We start from the raw sequence: 23580 nt of genomic DNA on the forward strand, positions 1-23580 counted from the left end.
TCACGAAGAATTATGTGACATTTGAGTTTGTACTTTATGGAATTTAGAATGGGTTAGATAAAATTTAGAGCTATCTAAATTTCCCTAAAGCTTCACACATTACATACCTTATTGAGTGTGTACTTGTACGTGTGCTCTACTTACTCCCGTTATTAACAGTCTGTGCTTTTATGAAATAATAGTTTTTGCCTTGGGGATTATGAAAACATAAGCTTTCACTATTACATGACAAATGACGCTCTAGACATGTTAGAGAAGGGGACAGGCCTGAGTGTCTGAGGAAATCCAGTTAGTTTTTAATGTACCGTAGAATGATGCATGCATGGAAAGCATCATGGTTCCAGAATTTCTAGTTGACTTGAATCAGTAGAATGAGTCGAAAAGACTTGCTATTGTATCCCAGAATTTTTTTGATAGAGAATTTGCTTCTATTCCTTACATCTAAAATCTGACTCTCCCCACCTTGATCAAGTGGTTTATATTAAGCCATTGTTTTCACTGGTTAACTTCAGTGGGATCTGGGCATTAGAATAGCAGCAGGAAAGATACTGTTAAGAACTGTCCAGGGCAAGGCAGCACAGGCATCTCCGCCATTGAGGCCTGGAACAATGGCTCTGTGGACAAGAGCCTTTCTGTACGTCGTGAGGACTCAGCATGGAGCCCTAGCACTGTGTGGGGAGAGACAAGAGGGTCCCTGCTAGCCTGTCTCTAGGCTCAGTGAGAGAGCTACAGGAATGAAGTGAAGAGAGCCTGAACAGGACATCTGACCTTCTCTGCTCTGACCTCCGAGAGTTGTGTGTACACTAAATAAACCGGAGCCCCAGATCTTTTTTTTTTTTTTGCTTTTTTTTGCTTTGCTTTGTTTTGTTTTTTTAATAGACTTATCATGTAACCCAAGCTTGCCTTGAACTCTCAGTCCTCCTGCCTCAGCCTCCTGACTTCTGGGTTTATAGGCCTATATCATCAAACCATCTCTAATGGCTATTTTAATTGATTTTTGTGGGTAGGGCATATTTGTCATGGTATACTTGTGAAGTCCTGAGATCCGGTTCAGGCAGTCAGACTTTACCCACTGAGGCATTGCACTGGCAGTTTTGACTGTCAGTATCTGTTCGTGTGACTAGTTTGAAACACAAAAGTAGTTTTATATTGATGTTTGAGTCTGTGTTAATCTGATGCCAAGGCACAGACAGACAGACAGACACATATACACACAGAGGGAGAGAGAGAGAACGCCCTCTGGAGAGTTGGCTCAGTGGTTAAGAGCACTTAATTATCCTCATAGTGACTCACAACCTTCTATAATTCCAGTTTCAGGGATCTGATGCCCTCTTTTGACCTCCATGAGTACTGGTTTGAATGTTGCATGCATACATACATACAGGCAAAACAATCATACACATAAAGTTAAATCTCTTTTTGTAAAGCCAGATCCAATGGTACTCATCTATAATCCCACCCCAGCACCAGTACTGCTAGTTATGGAGACAAGAATTGCTCAGAAGCTCACAGGCCACAGTTTACATCATAATGAAGTAATACAAATGAGAGAGATGTTGCCTCAACAGGATGGAGAAGGAAAAGCAACTCCTGAAAGTGTCCTCTGACCTCTGACCTCTGTACATGTGGGCGCCTCTCCCACTAAATGATAGGAAGTAATAGAGCTCCATTCGGATGTAGCCTTGAGAGGGTTGCTTCCGGTGTCACAGCATCATAGTTAAGGCTACCTACCTGTTAGAGGCTAGACTTTGCCTGTTGTTAGGCCATGGTACTACACCGTGACTCTTGGCTGTCTCTGAAGCTCTCACTTGACATTGCAAGAACAGGTCTGGCTTTATTTAACTGAAGCCAACTGGGAGGTTTAACATACAGATGTTTCTGCCTTTGGGTATGGCAGAGAACGACTCCTTTCCTCCACGTTAGAATCATATCTATGTATTCCTGCGTGTTCTGTGTGAGTACTGCTGTGTGCGTGTCATAGTGTATGTGTGACGGTCAGGGGGAACTTTTGGGTATTGATCCCTGTCTGCCATCTTGTTGGAGTCAAATGACAAGCGAGCTGGCTTTTGAGCTTCTAGGGGAGTCTCCTGTCTCTACCTCGCATCTCACTATAAGTACATTGGGATTACAGACTGGTGCCATTTGGAAATGATGTTGATGGGTACTGGGAAATTGAAACTCCCATCTGGTTTTCATGCCAGCAGGGCACCCTATCTACAAAGCTATTACCACAGTCCACTTAAGGGGAATTTTGTTTTAATGTCACTAGCTGAATAGTTAATCCTGGCAGCTTTTCATGTGTTGTGCATAGCCTCTGTCTATGGTCTCACACCCATCTTTACATGTATCTTCTCAGGAAGGACAGAGTACAGGTCCCCCACCCTTGATACCAGGCCTAGGGCAACAGGGAGCACAAGGCCGCATTCCTCCTCTGAACCCTGGACAAGGACCCGGCCCTAACAAAGGTAAATAAATATGTGCTTGCTGAGGAAGGGTTTGTATTGTACCACTGTCATGTGCATTTTACAGTAAATGGTTTTGTTGGTAATTGATACAGTGGTATTGGAACTGCTGGGAAAACTGCTTTGTCTTTTGTTGTCATAGGTAATGTTTCCTTAGGCAGTGATGCTGGCCAGAGGAAATGAGTTCCACACCACCAGAGACTGGTAGTGAAACCACTGAGCAGCCCTGGCATGTGTCTGCCTCAGGCCAGCACAGCCCACACTGGAGTGGGAAATGGTCCTGTGCCTGTGGGATGCCTCTGGCCCTCCGGAGAGCAGAATCGCCTCTGCTTTACGCTCCTTGATAGAGTGGAGGATACAGAATCCTAACGGTGTTCTTAGAGCTGTCGGTATTACCGTAACTATTGTACCAATTAGTACCGCATTGGATTCTTTAACTGAATGCGTTGTTAGGCATCATTTGAACAGAAGAAAGTGATGTACTGATCTTAGGAAAAGCACTGATGAGGACTGACAGCGTTTAGGGAATCTGGTTATTTGGAAGTTACGGTTTAAGCAGAGGCTCTGGTTGAGCTGACAGTGAGCCCTTGCTCCCAGGTGGGCCCAGCTGGAGGATAAGGGCTGGCAGGAGAGTTAGCCTGGAAGAGCTAGAGGGCCTGTGAGCAGCCGTGAGGAAGGAGTGGATGGGTCCTGTCAGCACACGGGGCACTGTGGGCTCTGTACCTCACATACCTCACAGTGCTGAGTGCCTTTATTCCCAACTGGTGAAGCCCACAGCATATGTTTTTTTTTTTTTTTTTGTCCCATCCTGTTGGATTAAGAGAAGTCAGCCAGCCTAGGAGTTTAGACATTTAAAGCTCAACTTTGACCTTATGTGAGATATTAGAGGCAGGAAAGGGCAGGGGTTCAGAGAGCTTTTATCTCCATCCCTGTTGCATATGTGGTTGTGTTAGATATGTGGAAGGGTTTGCAAGAGAGAAAGAAAGTGGAGAGTTTTCTTGGAGGCTTGTGGTTTCCCTTGGGAAGGGGCTTTGGTGTTCACTAGGTCCTTCCATTAATGATGAAGTGGCCTCTCCTCTGCCACATGGCGTGTATCTCCACTTGTTCCTGCTCGTCTTGCTCTCTCCCCCTCTCCCCTTCTCCTTCCTTCTGCCCACCCGTCCGGCTTCCTTTCCTCCCCTCTTTCTCCTAGGGACCAAAGGGAGAAGGGAGAGACATGCAAGTGGCCTACCATCCCCTCCTGGATTAGTTGCCACCACCACCACATCACCGTTTGTAGTGGTAGGTTTCTTTCCTTGGAAGAAAGTTGACAGGCTAATTTAAACCGAGATGGTGAGATGAGTACTCGTAAGCTAACTCAGGCCAAGTGCACATGTGTGGGTTCCTCCAGGTAGTGTCACCAGCAGTTCCACTAGGTTCAGGCACGTGAAGTCGGAGACAGCTGTCTTAGCTAGGGTTTCTAGTGCTGTGACAAAACATGACAAAAAGCAACCTGGGGAGGAAAGGATTTCTTTTACCTTACAGCTTATAAATCCATCAACCAGGGAAGTCAGGGCTGGAACCTAGAGGCAGAATTTGATGCAGGGCCAAGGAGGAGTGCTGCCCACTGGTTTGCTCTCCATGGCTTGCTTAGCCTGCTTTCTCACACAGCCTAGGACCAGGGGTGACCCCATCCATAGTGACCAGGCTCCTCCTGTATCAGCCATCAGTCAAGCACCACAGACTTACTCCTCAGGCCAGTCTAGTGGGGACATTGTCTCAATTGAGATTCCTTTCTTTCAAGTTGACACAGAACTAACCAAGACAGCTGTAAGAACACAGAACGTTGAGGGCTTGCCTAGTAGGGAAGTGGATCCATGATATTTATAAACTGCTGAAGAGAGGGCAGATGAGCCAAGGGCAGAGAGGCTTTCTGACATCACAGTTTTATGCTACGATTTCCAAGTTTCAGCCCATGCTGAGAGGAGAGGCGAGGAGAGGCGAAGCGAGGAGAGGAGAGGAGAGGAGAGGAGAGGAGAGGAGAGGAGAGGAGAGGAGCTGGCTGAGCAGAGGGGTGGGTTTAATTTTCAAAGGTAGTTTTAAAAGCAAGAGTGTCCTTTTGTATTTCATTTCATTTTTATTTATTTTTTTATGTGCAGACTGAGGGTTGTTTTGAGACAAGGCCTTGCTGTAAAGCACTGGCTAGCAGCCTTGAACTCTTGGTAATCATCCTGCCTTGGCATCCTGAGTGCTGAGATCACAGGCAGCACCACTCCCTGCTTGTGCCTCCCTTAGAAGTTGGTTTAAACGTTGGCAGAGATTAGTTCTGTTGGCAGTGGCTACAGTGGTTTGGCCAGTAGCTGCCAAAACAGTCCATTGGGTGGGAGTAGCTGCCAAAACAGTCCATTGGGTGGGGGTAAAATACACACACACACACACACACACACACACACACACACACACACACACACACACACAGAGTCTTGAGTGAAATTCTTGTCTGCAAAAAAATTGCAAAAATAGCATACTTGAGGCACATCATTTCCAGAAAGAGCAAAAAACCCCAAGGTTGAAGGCCAGCAGGACTCTGGTCTCCAAGCACTTGTTAGAGGGACCCATGGTTCTTTGACCCTTGTAGAAGATGTGCTAAGAAGATTTCTAAAGTGTGGTGTGGTGAAGCTAAACAGGCTAACAGAGTAGATAGGGGGTGGCTGCAACGTAGACCTGGTGCCTACAGTGTAGACCTGGTGCTTGCAGTGTAGACCTGGTGCCTGCAGTGGCCTTGTGGCCCTTTCAGGAGCAGAGAGTGTGTGTTATGTGTGTGTATGTGTGTGTAAAATTCATTTCTATTTTTGACACAGAATCTCACCATATATCCCTGGTGTCCCTGAAACTTAACTCTGTAGGCCAGTTACTCTTAAACTCTTAGAGAAATTCCTCTTTCCTTGCCTCCCCAGTGCTAGGATTAGAGGCACGCGTCACTATACCTGGCTGTGGTGAGTTCTTGATAACACAGCCTCACAGTTTTCAGCTCACGTCTCTGGCGTGTCTCTTGGGTATCAAACCAGTGGCCCTCATGAAGTCAGCAGGAGCAGGGGCAGGGCAGGAAAGACCATTATCATTCAAGTATTTCAATTATGTTTTCAACATGTGCCTAAGAAGTGGACACTGCTTAAAGATTAGTAATTATCCCTAGGTCAAGTTACAAAGCTAAAAGTTGCACCCCAGAACCCATGGTTTCCAAGTTATCTGATGCTTTGGGATATTTATCTCCTAAGTGTGTTGAGAACCCAGGAGAGAAAGCACTATAGAGCAAAGCATGTCCAAGTACACCCTGAAATTGACAGATACTGTAGAGCAGGCCTCACAGAAGCCATACTAACAGTCAGCTTTGTTTCTTGTAGGTGACTCTCGAGGCCCTCCCAACCATCACCTGGGCCCCATGTCAGAGAGGCGGCATGAGCAGAGCGGTGGTCCTGAGCATGGTCCTGACAGGGGACCTTTCCGGGGTGGCCAGGACTGCAGGGGTCCTCCTGACAGGCGTGGCTCTCACCCTGATTTCCCTGATGACTTCAGCAGACCAGATGACTTCCATCCTGACAAGCGCTTTGGCCACCGGTTACGGGAATTCGAGGGACGAGGAGGACCCTTACCACAAGAAGAAAAGTGGAGGCGAGGGGGCCCTGGACCTCCCTTTCCACCTGATCACAGGGAGTTCAATGAGGGGGACGGCCGGGGTGCAGCCCGAGGCCCTCCAGGGGCATGGGAAGGCCGCAGACCTGGAGACGAACGATTCCCCCGGGATCCTGATGACCCACGATTTCGAGGGCGCAGAGAAGAAAGGTAGGAAAGTGTATTGCTTGGGCCCTCTGCATTTTCCCTGTCCTCACTACAGAGATGTTTTCCCTTTTGTAGGGGAAAGTACTGTATTGGTTGAGCCCTACTGTCTGTGGGGTTAGCATTTAGACTTGAAAGTTATGTTGTATATAGTTCTCTGTTATTTTTGTATTTGAGGCCTTTTTCTTTCTAATTGTTTGTTTTGATATAATCTCACGCAGTAGTCCAGGCTATCCTCGACTTCCCTGACCTTGTCTCTGCCTCCTGTGTGTGGTGTATGCACATGGCTTGGATCTCATTTACAATGTCCAGGCTCACCTTATTAGATCATAATATCTGAGCCAGATACTGTAATTGAAAATAAAGGCCTGTAAAATAGGCTCAGATATTCTGTAATTGCCCAAAGGTCTTAACAAAGTCGGATCAAACTAAGCATCCTCTTCTTTTTAAACTTAGGTTAGGCTTGAATTCACAGCCCTGCAGATATAAAAAGGACAGAAGCAGTGTGGAGGAAGGGAAGCAGGAGTTGGTGTAATTCAAATGATATTGAGTGTAAGCAGGGATAGTGGTGATAGAGTGTGTAAGAATTGACTTCTGCACAGTGTTCGTTGATTTCTTAAATCTCTGCATTCATGCAGACCTCACATTTTGTGGTCTTCATTTATATTTTTGTCTACCCATGACAGATTTCAGCCTACACCCTTGTGCTGGCACACATTGTGCTACTCTCTGGGCTTACCTTCTCTCACCTGGGACAGCACTGTGCATGCAGATCGCTGTCACTCGCTCTGTTAGAGCTTTTCCTCCTAGGGAGCTTTGTGGTTCTTGTTTGTGGTTTTTTTGTTTTTGTTTTTGAGATAGGGTTTCTCTGTGTAGCCCTGGCTGTCCTGGAACTCTCTGTAGACCAGGCTGGCCTCAAACTCAGAGATCTGCCTGCCTCTGCCTCACGAGTGCAGGGATTAAAGGCGTGCCTGGCAGTTTTGTGCGTTTTACCATACTTTTAGGTCAGTCTTCGACTGTGAATTATGTAGTCGTCCTGGTAGATGAGCACACTCGCTTCAGAGGACCTCAGACATAAAAGTGCTTGAGCAGAAGGGTAGTTTCCTGTATGAAGTGGCATAGTGTTTGCACCATCATATACAGTGTGCGTTTGAAACATCTCTCTATGATTTACAGTGCTTCCTACAATATCAATGTATGTAAGTAGTTATTGTGCATTGTATTTGTACGTGTGTTTGTGTATGTGTAGTGTATGTACATGTTTGTGTGGGTGCACGTGTATGCGGAGGTCAGGGGTTACATTATATGTCAATCACTTACGTCTGTTTTTTTGAGGCAGATTCTCTTACGGAACCTACCCCTCACCAGTTCAGCTAGGCTGGCTGGCCAGCCACCTCCTAGGATCTTGTTGTGTCTGTGTCCCCAGATGTGAGGTTCTAGACACATAGTGTTGTGCCCTGATGTTCACATGTGTGTTGGAGATCTGAACTCAGGCCCTCATGCTTGTGTGGCAGTCTCTTTACTGACTGAGCCAGCCAACTGCTCCAGGAAGTTTCATGTTATATCATGCATTTGAGACAGGGTCCCACTATGTATCCCAGGCTGGCCTGGAACTCACAGAGATCCACTAGCTTCTGCCTCCCAAGGGCTGGGATTAAAAGTGCGTGCCACCATGCCTGACTGTACTGTGTTGTGTAGGAAGTAATAACAGTAGTGAGCAAAGTCTGTGTAAAATGTTCAGTAGGTAAAGTACATTCCATGCAAGCTTTTCAGCCTCAGTTTGGATGCCTGGAATTCATGTAAGAAAAAACCTACATGTGGTAAGTGCATATCTGTACTACCAGCACTCCTTTGGTAAGAGAGGAGACAGAGATAGGAGAATCTCCTGAAGTGAGTGAGAGAGAGAGAGAGAGAGAGAGAGAGAGAGAGAGAGAGAGAGAGAGAGTATGTGTGTGTGTCTGTGTGTGTGTGTCTGTGTCTGTGTGTGTGTGTGTGTCTGTGTCTGTGTGTGTGTGTGTGTCTGTGTCTGTGTGTGTGTGTCTGTGTGTGTGTGTGTCTGTGTGTCTGTGTGTCTGTGTGTGTGTATGTGTCTGTGTCTGTGTGTCTGTGTGTCTGTGTGTGTGTATGTGTGTGTGTCTGTATCTGTGTGTCTGTGTCTGTGTCTGTGTGTGTGTCTGTGTGTGTGTCTGTGTCTGTATCTGTGTGTCTGTGTCTGTGTGTGTGTCTGTGTCTGTATCTGTGTGTATGTGTGTGTGTGTGTGTGTGTCTGTATCTGTGTGTGTGTGTGTGTGTCTGTGTGTGTGTGTGTATGTGTCTGTGTCTGTATCTGTGTGTGTGTCTGTGTCTGTATCTGTGTGTGTGTGTGTGTGTGTGTGTGTGTGTGTATGTGTGTGTTATTCCTTTACCTCCACATACACACTGGCATGCATATGCCTGTATTCACATACAAACACAAACATTAATTAAAAACACAGTTTTGATCAGACTTTAATAGAAAGAAAAAGGGCTAAGTTCTTACTTTGTAGACTAGCTTGGCCTGAACTTACACTTTTCTTTGCCTCAACCACCCCAAGTTTCTCGGATAACAAGCATGTGGCACTAAACCTAGCTTCACACAGATTTTTCTTTGTTGAATTGTGTTACATTTCTTTATCCTATGCATGTTTTTCTGTATGTGGGTGTGCTCATGTGCGTATAGGTACCCTTGGGAGTAGGAAGAGGGTGCTAGATCCACGGAGCTGCGGTTGAGGAGTTATAAGCTGCTTGATGTAGATGCTGGCAACTGACTTCAGATCACCAGGAAAAGCAGCACACGCCTTACCACTGAGCCATCTCTTCAGGCTGATTTATCTATCTTTGTGTGTGCGTGCCATATGCTATGGTGTGCAGGTGGAGGTTAGCGGACAGCTTGTAATAGTTCATTCTCTCCAGCTTGTGGGCCCTGGGAACGGTCCTCAGGTCTTCAGGCTCGGCAGCAAGCGCTTTTACCTGCTGAGCCACCTCAGTAGCCCAGACCACCTTCTCCCCCAAAAACCGTTTGTGTATTTTACGTGTGTTTGCCTGAATGTGTGTGTATCTCGTGCATGCCTAGCGCCCATGGAGGACAGAGGAGGATATCGCATACCCTGAGACTGGAATTAGAATGGCTGTGAGCTACCATGTAGATGTGAGGAACAAGTGTGGGTCCTCTACAGGTCAGCAGGTCGTCTTCACCACTGAGCCGTCTCTGAGCCCTGAGCTCTTTGAAGTCATGACTCATGTACCCTAGGCTGGTCTCAAACTTTCTGTTGGCCAAGGTATAACCTCTTCCTCCACCTCCCAGGTCAGAATTGCTGATGCGTGCACGCCATCATTGGCTTGGCTATATTTATTTATTGCTTACACCACTTGCCCACACATCACTTTCTTATTGCTTCCTTAGGACCTGAGTGGTTGCTCTTAAACTGGGGAGGGATTTGAGAGGAATCAGTTGATTGGACAATATCTTACCCTGCTCAGGCTCTCAACCAAAAGTGGGCAGCTTGAAAGCAGGGATTGATTTTCTACAGCAGTGGAGGCTGAAGCCAGATCAGAGTCCCCTGGGGTTGGTTGATGGTGAGGCCCATTTCCCAGGTTGCAGGTTACTGTATGTCTGTGTGGGTATGACTGGGGTGGGGTGAGTGCTGGCTCTTTGTTCTGTTTCTTTCTTTTTTTTTAAAGATAGATTTATTTATTTATTTATTTACTTATTTATTATGTATAAGTACACTGTAGCTGTCTTCAGACACACCAGAAGAGGGCATCAGATCTCATTACAGATGGTTGTGAGCCACCATGTGGTTGCTGGGATTTGAACTCAGGACCTCTGGAAGAGCAGTCGGTGCTCTTAACCGCTGGGGCATCTCTCCAGCCCGTTTCTCCGTCCTAATCTCATTTTCTTGGCTCTGTCTTCATGACCTCATAACACCCTGCTTACTTACCTCCAAGAGCACAGCACACCTGGCCCTACATATGTGATGTATTATATACCTCATATACCATTCCACATAGCATTAGACCTTCAACAAAGGAATTTAGGGGGCGCAATCATTCCATACCAGTAGTAGGTTATTTTTGTTTGTTTGTTTTTTGTTTCTGTTTATTTTTAATTAAGGCAAATAAGCCTCTCTGTATCTATGGTATTAGTAAGTGGGTACTTGTGTTTTGGGAACAGCGTTCCTGTTGAGGCTGTCCTGGCCCACTTATGCCCTCTTACACACGCAGTTCTCCTCTGACCCAGGTTTGCTGTGCTCAAAGCAAAGATGCTTTAGTCATGCCGGTGGGGATGAAGAAGTAATTAAAAATGAGCTGGAAGGAAAGGAAGCATTTCGTTGGGGTGGGCTTAGAGTTTCAGAGGTTTAGTCCATTGTTGTCATGGCAGGAAGCAGGGCAGACTGGTGCTGGAGGAACTGAGAGTTCTACATCTTGACCCACAGGCAGCAAGGAGAGTGTCCCATTAAACATGCCTTGAACATATATGAACCCTCAAAGCCTCCTTCCACAGTGACATGCCTCCTTCAACAAGGCCACACCTCCTAGTAGTGCCACTTCCCTTGGGCACAGCATTCAAACACATGAGGGTTTTGGGGGCCATAGCTATTCAAACTACCACAATCAGTACTTTCTTTTCCAAGTATGTATGGGAAAAAAAAGCTAATGGTCAAAAATATAGCTGAGTCAGCTGCAGTGACAAACAAAAGTACCTGTTCTAGTGTAATAATTAGTGAGGAAGAAAGAAACACAGTAACATATGGAAGCTCACACCTGCTGTACCGCTGCCTTCCTGTGTATTTTGGCACTGTCTCTGAGTTCCCGGACAGCCAGGGTTACACAGAAGAAACTAGACATATATCATGTTGGTTTTCTCCCCGCCTACATAGTACATTCAAGTTTCCTGTCAAGTTCTCTCCATACTTAAGAGTAATGTTTTCCAGAAGGTGGACATTCTGATTTTTGTTTTCAGCTTTAGAAGAGGTGCTCCCCCAAGACACGAAGGCCGTGCTCCTCCAAGAGGAAGGGACAACTTTCCTGGTCCTGATGACTTTGGTCCAGAAGAGGTTTTCGATGCTTCTGATGAAGCAGCCCGAGGACGAGATCTCAGAGGTCGAGGCCGTGGCACCCCTAGAGGTGAGCAGTATTGAGAACAGCTGGTTTAAGAGGCAAATGGCCTCGAGCACAGCTGGGCGGCCTGTGAGCACAGTTTGTTTGCTCCTCTGTGTAGGGGGATCCAGGAAGTGCTTACTCCCCACTCCTGATGAGTTTCCTCGCTTTGAAGGAGGACGGAAGCCAGACTCCTGGGATGGAAACCGAGAGCCCGGTAAGGATGCTTATGGTTTGGTAGTTGACAGAGTACGGGCCCATCTCCAGGTTCTGTCTTTGCTGGTTTGACTCTGTGGTGGCTGGTTGGCTTCCTATCCGTCTACTTCAGTGTTTTATCTCAATAGATCAAGTGGAGACACAGGTGGGCGAATCCAGGTCTGGTTTTCATTGGGTTTCAGGCTGACCTCGAATTCAGAGATCTGTCTGCCTCTGCCTCCTGAGTGCTGGGATTAAAAGCATGTGCCACCACTTCTGACTTTTTGTTTGTTCGTTGGTTTGGTTTAAAGTAAGAGAGTAAATGGATTTGTGTTAAGTGTAAAACAGTACCATCCTTGGGTTAGGGAGATGTCTCAGTAACATCCTTGCCACATGAGGACCTGGGTTTGAATCCTCAGCCATTCATGGTACTGGCACCTGTACTTCAGTGCTGAAGAGGGAGAGACAGCAGAATTCCTAGAACTCTCCGACCTGTCTGATGAGTCAAATGTCTGCTTTTAGTTCAGCATGAGGTCCCGTCTTGTTAAAGTTGTGAAGTCAGTTAAGGCGGCGTACACCATTAACCTAGCACTTGGGAGGCAGAGGCAAGCAAATACCTACAAGGGTGACATAGTGAGATCCTGGCTTGGGGAGTGGGGGAGAATTAAAAAAATAAAGAGCTGAGAATGACACTTTTATATCGACCTCTGACTGACAGACAGAGCTGCATGAATACCACTCTTTTCAGTATATTTCTTTGTCATCTATTTGTAAAATAAAGATTAAAGAGTTAAAATTTTCTTCATCTTAATTGACACAATAAATATTAGTAGATGTATTTTTTTGTTACATTATGTATGTATGTATGTATATTCATATGTTCATATGTTCATGTGTGGGTATACATGTGTGCAGGTAGGTATGCATGTGTATGGAAAGCAGAGACTGTCTTTCTTTGGTGTCTGTCTCCCTTCTATATTGAGGCAGGTTTCTCATTTGAGTCAGGAGCCTGCTGATTTGACTAGTCTTGCTAGCCAGCTTGTCTCTGGGATTTTATGTACGTGTGGGTTTTATGTGGATGCTGGGTATCTGAACTCTGTTCTCATATTTACACAGCAAGCACTTTTCCCATTGAGCCAGTCCTCTACCCTTTTGCTCAATACTTTTAAAGATTGTGAGGATAACCTAAGTCTAAAACAACGGAGAACATCTGCGTGTACCTGCCTCCTCTTGTTCTGGGAGGAGTTTCTTCCTCACATCCGTGCAGTGACTCACACCCCAGCTATTAAGGCGAGACTCCTGCTCTCAGCTGCCTGGGGCTATACTGTTTCACTGAGCTGATACTGTCAGATCCTTAAGAGCATGGACCCTTCGGTTCTCATTTCAGGACCAGGTCATGAACACTTTCGTGATGCTCCCCGTCCTGATCATCCCCCTCACGATGGCCATTCACCAGCTAGCAGAGAGCGCTCCTCTTCTCTCCAAGGCATGGACATGGCCTCCCTACCACCCCGGAAGCGCCCCTGGCATGATGGGTCGGGCACTTCTGAACACAGAGAGATGGAGGCCCAAGGAGGCCCCTCGGAGGACCGAGGAAGCAAAGGTAAGAGGACAGCAATCGCAGTCCCAGAACATGTACCCTAAGTCCCCAAGGCTGCTTCCACTCTGTCTCCGAGCTTAGTCGGGCAGAGTCAGGCTCTAAACCTAGCGGGAGTGTAGTTTGTTTGAACTTGGACAGCTGGATGGAGCTCCCTGTTGAGGGTCTCCGCTCTGCCCTCTCCGTCCCACCCTCTGTGCTGCTGGTCCTACTGACAGTTGTAGCCTCCACCAAGAAGCTCTTTGGAGCCTTCAAGGGTATCATCTCAGGAGAGAGCACGTTCTGTATTGTACTTTTTGGCAGAGGCCCAGGAGGACCAATGACCGTGTACCCAGGAGCAGTAGCCAGTAACTGCTAACTACAAGTCTGGCTTTAGGTCAGACTGGGCCTGTGTGGTGTGCTGTGGATGCCCCATCTTGTTCACTTGCTTTTTATGTATTCTTTCCAGAAATGACTTGTGTATATCCAGTACACACACACACACACACACACACACACACACATCCATCCCAGTTAAACAAGGCACTGTTCAGTATGCTCTGGTCTGGGATGAATTCATGGGCAGTCAGGATGCTCTGGCCAAGGACATGTGATTTGCATGACAACAGGCCAAGTTTACTACTTGGCAAATCCCCTAACACCTTTATGTCCATGAGATTCAACTTCCGTTCAGACGCAGTAGGAAGAGCCTGCTATAGAAGAGGCGCCCATCGCATCATCTCACAAGGAAAAGCTCTCTTGTGTATTCATTCATTTGCAGTGCTGGGAGTCAAACCCAGGATCTTGGCACACAGTAGGCAAAGCGCTGAACCACTGAGCTCAAGGAAAAAAATTCTTTGGTAATACAATAAAGTTCATATATATTCAAGGTCAGTTCATCCCAAAAGGACAGAAAAAGAAGCCGAAGTGCACAGTGGACCTAACTGGGGCCTTAGTCCCTACGTCTGGGGTGTGTATGGTCCCCGAGATACTGAGGCCTGATGTCATGAGCCACGGATGAGGTCAGGAAGGGACAGAGGAACCCACCGAAGGGACTCACATACAGTGAGGTGCTCCCTCCCAGACCCTAGATTAGGCACAAAGCATACTCAAACTCTGTTTTCAGAGTTCCTTTATTAACTGGGGAGGAAAAGTCAAGTGACTGATTTGCAGGTGTAGTTTTTAAGAGTCAAAAGGAAAGGTCTGTGTTAGAGTAGTCCAGGATGTGGTGGCATGTTTTGATTGGGCGTGTTAATTAGGCGAACCGAAGGAGGCTTTCAGTTGCTGGACATCAATAACTTCCACAGTCAAACGGTAGTGGTCAGCCTCAGGAGGAAGTGGCCAACGACACCAGAGAGTGGACCTTGTTGGCTTAGCAATGTGATCTAACGGTTTTTAGGAAGGCAGGGAGAATCGGGGAAGGGAAAGGCCCCGCCAGCTCTGAAAGCCATTATGTATCTCCTTAAGACCTCCTGATGGTTCACTGTCATCAGGGAGACAGCTGTACCAGGAATTATTGGGGAGCAGGCACTATGATACAGGAAGCCATTTCTTGAATCATGTTTTGTTTCAGGCCGAGGGGGCCCAGGACCTTCCCAGAGAGTTCCAAAATCCGGGCGTTCCAGCTCTTTGGACGGAGACCATCATGATGGATACCACAGAGATGAACCTTTTGGTGGCCCTCCAGGCAGCAGCTCATCTTCTCGAGGGGGCCGGAGTGGCAGTAACTGGGGTAGAGGGAGTAACATGAACTCTGGCCCTCCAAGGAGAGGCACTTCAAGAGGTAGTGGGAGGGGTCGGTAGGAGGGCCGAATCGCCTTAGGCCTCTCTGGATACTATTTAAGAAGTTCTTGTGGACTTACCACAGAAGCAAAAACAAGCCTTTACCACTGTAGCCCTGAACAATTCTTCTGGGGCAGCTGAGTTCTATTCTAGGAGCCCAGTGAGGTGCTCGAGACAAAAGACTGATGCCGACTCCCCAGGGAGTTGGCCGTTTTGTCTTGTACCTCCTCATTGCTCTAAGTCTCCCGTTCGTTTGTGAAGAGAAAAGCTGGAATCCTTTTTTTAAGTGTCATGAGAAATGGAGCACCTCCACAAAGTTCAGTTCATGTCCAATTGGAAATTTATTTCTATATGTACAGTTTGTCAGAGAAAAAAACCTTGTTTTGTATGAATACAGAATGTGATTTACTCGAGTTAACAGAAGCACCAGTTATGCAGTGCTCACCCTAAGAGCTTGTGGTTTCAACACATCTGACCTGGTGAGGGCGTGCTTACTACTGGCACTTCCGACAGACGGTCACTTGTCAACTCCGCTTTCACATGATTTTTATGTTTCCGTTGTTACACCGCTCTTGTTATGCGATAAGGAGTACTTTAAAATTGCTCTATAGTTCAAGAAGGCTCAAAACCTCAGACATGCTCTATGGGGTAGAAAATCACACTGAAGAAAGACTTGAATCTTGTGGGTCTTCAGCTAGACATTCTCCCTTGGATGCATCTCCTAGCGGTTTAGCTTTGAATGGTCACTGAGAGACCTGGTGTAAGCAACATTAACGTGGTGCATCCTATCACACAGCTCAAAGGAAGTGGAACAAAGTATCTACACTTTGGAAAACAATCTCTTCTTCCACATGCACTCTGTGAAGATTTCAGGTTTCAGGGTACAAGACAGAAGGTACCAGAAAGTTCTCTGCCGTGACAAATTTCTTGCTTTAAAAAAAAATTAAAAAGGTGGGTTGGGAGGCAAAGATAGGCAGGTCTCTGAATTCAGGGCCAGCCTAGTCTACAAATTAAGTTCTAAAACAGCCTGGGCTACAAAGAGAAATCCTGTTTCAACCCCCCCCCCCCCCAAAGAAGCCATATATGCATATATACATACATAAGCATGTATACATACATACAAAAGCAAAGGTGGGACTTGGGAGAGATGGCTCAGTGGTTCAGAGCCCACACAGGGACAGGAACTCAGCCCCAGGACCTGTGAGCAGGCAACTCAGCTAGACATGGAGAGAGGTCCTCTCCTTAAAAAATACTAACTTAGCATGTTAGCACACATGTATAACCTAGCCTTTGGGAGGTGGGGCCAGGAGGCTCACAATTCCAGTGCTGTCCTTGGCTTCATGGTAAGGTTCAGGGCAGCTTGGGATTCCACTTTCCCCTTGTCCCACCCTTCAATTTAAGATACTGCTTCCTATGCTGACATTTTGCTGTCTTTCTTTTTTTTTTTTAAAGCCCTTCACCCCTCTTATGGGAGTTTTGCCTGAGTTTATGTCTGCACCAGTTGTGTGCCTGGTGTCTTTGGAGGACAGAAGAGGGCATCAGATGTAATAGGCAGTTGTCAGTGCTAGGAGTTGAATCCATGTCTCTAGGGGAGCAGCCAGTGCTCCTAACCACGGAGCTCCTTCTTCAGCTCTGACCACTAGTCTTTCTGGGAGAGCCTTTATAAAAGTCACTCCCAGAGCTGCTAGCCTCTTGTTGCATTACTAGCTTTTTGGCACATGAAGACAGGTTTACTTGGCAAGTTGAGTGCTGCTGGACATCTCTGGTGGCTTAAGAGATGCTGACACAGTTGGACTTTGCACAGAAGGCCTCCCTAGCTGTGTGTGTGGGGTGAAGAAGACATGGTGATTATCTGGATGCTAGAACCTGAGGCTGTCTAGTGAATTTCAAAAATAAACATGGCAGCACTCACGACATTAGAAAGGAGCACTCTTCCTCCTCACTTGCACTCCCCTGGTATAACACACAAACACCTTAAAGTCAGAGTCCATGAAACTACAGGAATCCAGACACCATCCAGGCCGTGTTCTCAGAATGAATGCATTTATAAACAGTTCCTCTACATTAGGCATTACATATCTACACACAACATTTTCAGTGCTACTGTCAAAATATAAAATATTGTGCTTAGAATTTTATAAAACTTATTTTCAAGTAATGAATTCTTGACAATGTTTGAAACAGAATTTTAATACCTTGAACATAGTGACATAAAAAAAATGCACATCACTACTTGAAAATAGCATTTCCTTTCCTGAGCAGTGGAAGCTCTACTTACTGCCTGGAGGGCATGGCAAAAGGATTACCAGGGGGTAATTACTATAGAGGCTAGTGGTCTGGGAACCCTGTGACGTTGGGATATTGGCCAGTATAGGATCACATCATGGGGGACTGTTTGACCTAACCTGGAAAACAATTACTTTGATATCATACAAGCCAGCACACAGATATGGGTCTCAACCTCAGCTGAACATGTATGTTTTATATATTATCATACAGAAACATCTGGACCCATCCTCCAGTCTTCTAAGTAAGCTGATGGTATTTGGCTTCTAGGGTACTTTGGATGTGCCAGCCTAGTGTGAGGACACTGGTGGTGACATTTTAAGCTGAATACCCTTTACTTTCATGAATCAAGACTCAATACTCAACTGAATTTTTGGCAATAAATTACGATAGATTTAAGTGCTGATTTGCACCAGCACCACAGAAACAAAGCTACCTGCGAACCTAGAAGGAAATACAGCAATTATGTATGAGAAGCATTTTACACAGCATTAGTGTGGGACTTTTAACAACTGTGTGGGACTTTTAACAAGCAGCATCGTTAGGAATCAAAAACCTGGCAAAACTTATATAACAACTATGATAACTACAAATGTAAAAATTCCCTGTATCCCAGGATTTCTTAGCCTAGTTTTACAGAGACCTTTGCAAAATTTGCCACTCAGTCATACTGGATAACTGGCTTTTTGATCCGGAATATTGCTTTGACAAGTAAATATTTATACTTGCATATTATAAAGCACCGTATTTACTTCTTAACGGAAGAAAAAACCTGAGGTAAAAATATATTAGCTAATCACTACTTTAAATCCAGTGGTTAAATTTAGTGTTTAATCTGGTAATCTGGATTGCTTTACAGTGAGTAGGAGTAAGGAGGCTTTGAAAAGATGTAGCAGAACCGAAACCTGATCAACCAAACACATCCCTGGATTTCTTTAAATGACAAAAGGTAGAATGTAGTTCTCCCAAAAGCAACTAAGTCAGAAAGCTATTCATTTCTCCGTTTGTTCCTCGCTAAATCTGACGTCCGTGTAAAGCCAGTTTAGTGCGAAAGCAGTTCATGATAGTGGTTTCCGGAGCACTGTAAAAATCACGTTTTACCGTGGTCCATGCGACCCAGAACCACAGAACACTGAAGCCAAAGAAGGATCTTAAACCTCCTGCTCATCAGTTCTTGACAGGTGCTTCAAGCGCACGGACTCCGCCACGCAGTCCAGTTGGTGCCTTGTCCTTGTACGCTTGGGTACGGTGGAGTGTCCTTAGCTTGGCTGGTTCCTCTTCCTCCAGATTGGGACTGTCACACCGGGAGCGCGTTGGCTAGGCCCGTCCCGCGATTTAGGCGACCGAGCGCCAGGCGGAGCGCCGTCACGCCGCCCCAGGGCAGGAGCCCTATCAACGCGTAGAGTAGCGCGGCTACCTGTGCGCAAGCGCCGAGTGCCGTTAGCACCGTACTGCGCAGGACCAACGCGGCGTAGAGCGTGGCGCCCAAGGCGGCTGCGTAGCACAGCGCGCTCCGCGAAGGCGTCTCCTCGCCGCGCAGCAGACGCCCACAAGCCGGGCCGCCCCGCAGCAGCGCCGCGCTCGCCAGCGCCAGCACGGAGCCCAGCGACCAAAGGAGCGCGAACTTGCGCGCGCGCAGCAGCAGCACCGGAGCGTAGAGCGCGGCCAGACCGAAACAGAGCGCGGCCAACAGCAGACACAGGCCGCCCGCCGCCAGGCGCTGCCCGCGAGTCACGTTTGGGATGCACCGAGAGCCCGCGGGCGGCGGCTCGGCAGGGCTCCGTGCCCACGGCCATCGCAAAGCCGTGCTGCCTAGCCATGCCCCGGCAGGTCTGTCCCCGGACGTAGGCTCCTCTGCTGCCCTCGCGCCGAGCAGCGGCTCTGCGGCTGCCGGCCTACTCGCTTTACCCTGCATCAGGTAGTCCTGCAGCTGGCGGTGGAGATCGGCCATCTCGGACCGAGTGGCGTTAAAAACCGGGCTGATACTTCCGGGGTTTGTCACCCGCGACCGGAAGTAGCTAGATCCTCGGGTGGCGGTTGGTCGGCCTCGGCGGAAGGATGGTGTCCAAAGCTTGGCGGAAGTCCTGGAGTAGGCAGTACAGCTGTGTTGTATAGTCTACCAGATCCTGATTTTTTTGTTTTAGTCACCGAGTTAAGTCCTGTCAGCATTAAAAGACACAAGAGTGGCAATAGCAATAAAAGGATCCACAGGGGCATCTGCTGACAGACGAATATTGACTGTCAGGTGCCTCACATTGCTAAAACTGCTAAATGGAGGAATCTGGGGGAAAGGGTAAACAGAATTTTCTTTCCTTTTCTCTCTTTCGTTCTCCCTCCCTCTCTTTCAAGTTTCTACATGTCTACAGTTACCTCAGAATTCTGAAGACGTCGCAGGAGAATGGCTCAGTAGGTAGGAGCACTTGTTGCTCTTGCAGAGAACTCATGTTTGGATCCTGGTACTCACATGGCAGCTAAGATCTCGTAACTGTGGTTTCAGGACATCTAATGCCCTCGCAAGTGGTGCACGTACAACATGCAGGCAGATCACCCATATACATAAAATGTAAAAGTAATTTAAAAATCCACACCTACAGGGCTTAGGCTCCTTTGAAAGTGGAGTTGATAAAGGGCTAACTCCCACCCCCAACCAACTCTTCTGGTTTCCATTTTTGTTTTGTTTTGTTGTTTTAATTGTTGCACCTTTGTGCAATGGGTGGGGGGGGGGGGTTGACATCTCCTGATCTCTCCCCATCCACTCTAGCCTGTCTCTTGTTCCTGTTCAGGTGTGTTTAGGCAGTCATGTTGATGAGACATTATGGGTATGGCTTCTGATGCTACTGAGGAGGTGTGGTCTCACAGCATCTGATCCCCATCCTCTGGGTCTTCCCAGTCTTCTGCTTCCTCTCCTGCAGTGCTCCCTGAATGTTGCGGTTTGCATGCCCTGACTCTGCACATGATGTGCAAATGTCTCTCTCATGTCGTTGGCTTCTATAACCTTGAAGCATTTTGACTCCTGCTTCAGATGTGGAGCAACCCCAGCACATTCCAGTCAGTTTCCCTGCTGTTCTGTTGCGTGTGCCGTTCTCTCTTGCCTTCTGGAGCCGTGTCTGCCTGTGACGGCTCACAGGCCACACTGCAGAGACTCCCAGGACTGCACCTCCCTCCTGCACACTTTCTGTGTTGTACCAGTCTGAATTGTGACAGTTTACCACGTGAGTCACTGTTTTTAGGACAGGGTCTTGTGACTCCCTCTCAGGGACCCAACTAGCCTGGTAAGTCGGCACAGCCGTCCTTCAGTGCAGTAAATGTTCTCGAAGACTTGGTAGATGTCCCTGAAGCCATCGGTTGTTCTGTCGGGGCCTTTGTGTGGGAAACAAGATACGTGATCTGTGGTAACAGATTCAAGGGATGAGTGAAGGGGTGCAGCATAGAGAGAAGAAGAGACAGGACCACTGATTGGCTGCCAGACCTCATCTTGAGAGATTTCCCACAGGCCACGACGTGCCCACATGCCCCCTTCTCAGATTCCCCATCCCACTGGTTTGTCTAATGAATAATTTGGGACTTGAAACTGCCTTTTCTGATGGTGGTTCAGTCACATAGACTACCATTAGCTTTTCATCTCTCAGAGTTTGGAGATAAGCAGGTGACACTGGCCACCAGCTCAGAGAGAGGCCTGATGCTTCCTGTCTGTATCTCTTTGATGGACTCCAAGCACACCTCGTGCTGAAAATGTTCCACAACAGTTCTTGTTTAAAAAAAAAAAAGTTGCTCTTTATGGTTCCACGAACATACATGTTAATTAAAAGTTCAGTTCCCAACACTCACATGGGCAGCTCACAACCACCTGCTATTCCAGCTCCTCCTTCTGGCCCTCAGGGGCACCAGAACACACATGCTCACACATATGCGTAAGTAAGCTTTTTAGAAGCAGCTGCAGGACTGTCGTTACAATATGCCAATCGCATTACAAAAGGAATCTGAGTTGATGGTTTTTTTTTTTCTGTGTGAACAAATTTACTTTGTTCCACACACAAGAGGATTAACGAAAATATTTTATGAATTTTTTTTACCATTACTTTGGCTGTGGGAGGTGTGCAGGTGGAGCCGTAGAGCAGCATTACGGGACTTAATCTTATACCATGTGGGTTTCTGGCTGTTGAAGTCCTCGTTAGATTTGGTGAGAAGCATCTTCACCCACAGAGCCAGCCGTCTTGCTGGTCCACTAAAAGACAGGTGGGTAAGAGCTAAGATGGGTCAAAGTTGCTTTTATTCACCTGACATAGTTGTCTCCAATTATTACAATGTCTTTGTCTCCTAACCTAGGCCTAGTCCTGGAAGCTTCTAGTCTCTGTCCAACCAAACCGAAGCCTAGAATGTTTTTACATAGTTTTCTTTGCTTTCTGGCTGGCTGATTTGACACAACTGTTCTCGTTCAAATTCCTCTCCAACAAACAACTGATTCAACCTGGCTTCTCTGAGCTTCTCCTGAACTACTCTGCATGTCCTAAATTCTAGCAATCTGTCCTTGTTTCTGGCTCGCTTTGTCCTTTGTCATTCTCTGTTCCGTCTTCACTGTGTCTAGCTTGCTCGCTTTCAACCTGTCTGGACAGCTCTCCCAGTGAAACTGCTTACATTCCTTTCCTGTCCCTCTGCACTGCCCTCCTAAGAGCCTGTCCTTCCTCTTCTCGAGAGGGCTGGGCAGGTCCCAGTCTGTCAAATCTTTCTCTGATTTGTCATTTGGTCTGCCACCACTTTGAAACACAGTGCTTTCTTCTACAAACTGACTATACCTTCATTATTTGGGATCAAAGGTGTGTGCTAGGGCTGACCACACCACAATTAGAAACAGTTGTTTTTAGTGAGTAACACAGTCTTGGGGGTCACAATATGATTAAATATCCTGCAATAAGGATGCAGCAAATGGGCCACGGTGGTGGCATTTTAACTGTGGCAAACACCAGTAATCCCGACACTCGGGCCAGAGCTTGTCAGCATCAGTTCCTTTAATATATATAATCTGAATGCTTTAGCTCATGTTAAGGGGTGAGAATAGTCAGCCAAGGCAACCACTCAGGGTGTATTTGAGAAATTATCTGTCAGGAAAACAGTGTATTTCAGACAGTTTAGTGCAGAGCCTAACTACAGTTTGTTTTGGGGTGGTGTGTAGCCTACCCATAGCCATCCCTTGTGTCCCCACCACCTGGTCAGACCTAACTTTCTGTCCATCACATAAAGCTCAGCTCAGCATCTTGACAACAGATAAAACATTTAAGGCTGTATTAACTTAGCAAACCCCTAGTTTCCGACTAAGCAAAGAGCCGAGTGTTTTCAGAGAACATCCAAGGCCCAGGGTTCTCCCCATCTTGTGATAATCCATCTGCTTGAGGCACCCATTAGTGTACTTGAAAAGTGACTTATGGCTCTCTTTGTTCTGCTACTATAAAAAGTATGAAGTTGTTGCCTAAATCTCTGTGGTCCCGCCATGGGCACTCATTTGGCTTTGGAATAAACTACATTCCTTACTCCTCTGACAGCAGTTTCTTTCATTGACAACATTCAGGCTATCAGGCCTGATGTTGAGGTCCTTGAAGCATTTTGGAGTTGAGTTTGTGTAGACTGAGAGCTAAGGGTCTAGTTTCACTCTTTAACATGTAGTTAAGCAGTTTGATCATTTGTTGAAGAGGCTGTCTTTTCACCAGTGTGTGGTGTTGGCCTCTGTTTCAGGCAACAACGTGGTTTGTTGTGTGGGTCCTCAGTTCTGTTGCACTGGTCAGTGACTTTATGCCGGTACCAGGATGAACTGGCTGGCCATGTTGTTTGGGATTGCTTTGGCTATCCTGGATCTTTTGTGTTTTTGTATAAAAGTTAAGATTTTTTTTAATTTCTGTGAAGAATTGTGTTGTGTATTGTCTTGAATTTACAGATTGATTTTGACAGGACAGCCAGTTTGAAAAGTGTTTTGATGTATGGCTTTCTTTCTTCTGTTGCCAATGTTTCTGAAATTGTTACCAAATTCATATTCCTGGCCATGGTCACTTCACAATATTAGTTCTACCAATCCATGAACGTGGGTGGCCGTTTCCACATCATAGAGTTTTTTTTTTTTCTCACTGTCTTAATGTTTTTAATTGTACAAGTTTCACTTCCTTGGTTAAATCTCTCTCTCTCTCTCTCTCTCTCTCTCTCTCTCTCTCTCACACACACACACACACACACACACACACACACACACACACACACACACACAGTGTAAGTGGAACTATTTTCCTGATTTAGTACTTGGCATGTTTGTCATTAGTATATTGGAATGCTACTGATTTTTGTGCACTTTTTCCTATTGTG

The 23580-nt window shown here is 46.6% G+C and overlaps 2 protein-coding genes across 5 annotated transcripts in view; one reads left to right on the plus strand and one right to left on the minus strand.

Moving 5' to 3' along the window:
- Positions 1-18641, plus strand: part of Wdr33 (WD repeat domain 33) — a 106278-nt gene extending 87637 nt beyond the window's left edge. The window contains exons 17-23 of one of the 4 annotated variants that reach the window (XM_063277379.1): positions 2357-2465; positions 3655-3743; positions 5846-6284; positions 11260-11423; positions 11518-11613; positions 12979-13194; positions 14741-18641. In XM_063277379.1, coding sequence (XP_063133449.1) covers positions 2357-2465; positions 3655-3743; positions 5846-6284; positions 11260-11423; positions 11518-11613; positions 12979-13194; positions 14741-14917 — 1290 coding nt within the window. In that variant the 3' untranslated portion in view covers positions 14918-18641. The remainder of the gene's footprint in view (positions 1-2356; positions 2466-3654; positions 3744-5845; positions 6285-11259; positions 11424-11517; positions 11614-12978; positions 13195-14740) is intronic. The other 3 variants (XM_063277380.1, NM_001107398.2, XM_063277381.1) reach the window with 3 other exon arrangements.
- Sft2d3 (SFT2 domain containing 3) lies at positions 16986-19186 on the minus strand. The gene has a single exon (NM_001108887.1). The coding sequence runs from the start codon at positions 19184-19186 to the stop codon at positions 18533-18535; it is 654 nt and encodes a 217-aa protein (NP_001102357.1). The 3' UTR covers positions 16986-18532.
- Positions 19187-23580: the final 4394 nt, after the last annotated feature.

This window comes from Rattus norvegicus, chromosome 18 (genome assembly GCF_036323735.1).
Source record: "Rattus norvegicus strain BN/NHsdMcwi chromosome 18, GRCr8, whole genome shotgun sequence".
In the NCBI taxonomy this organism is placed as follows: domain Eukaryota; kingdom Metazoa; phylum Chordata; class Mammalia; order Rodentia; family Muridae; genus Rattus; species Rattus norvegicus.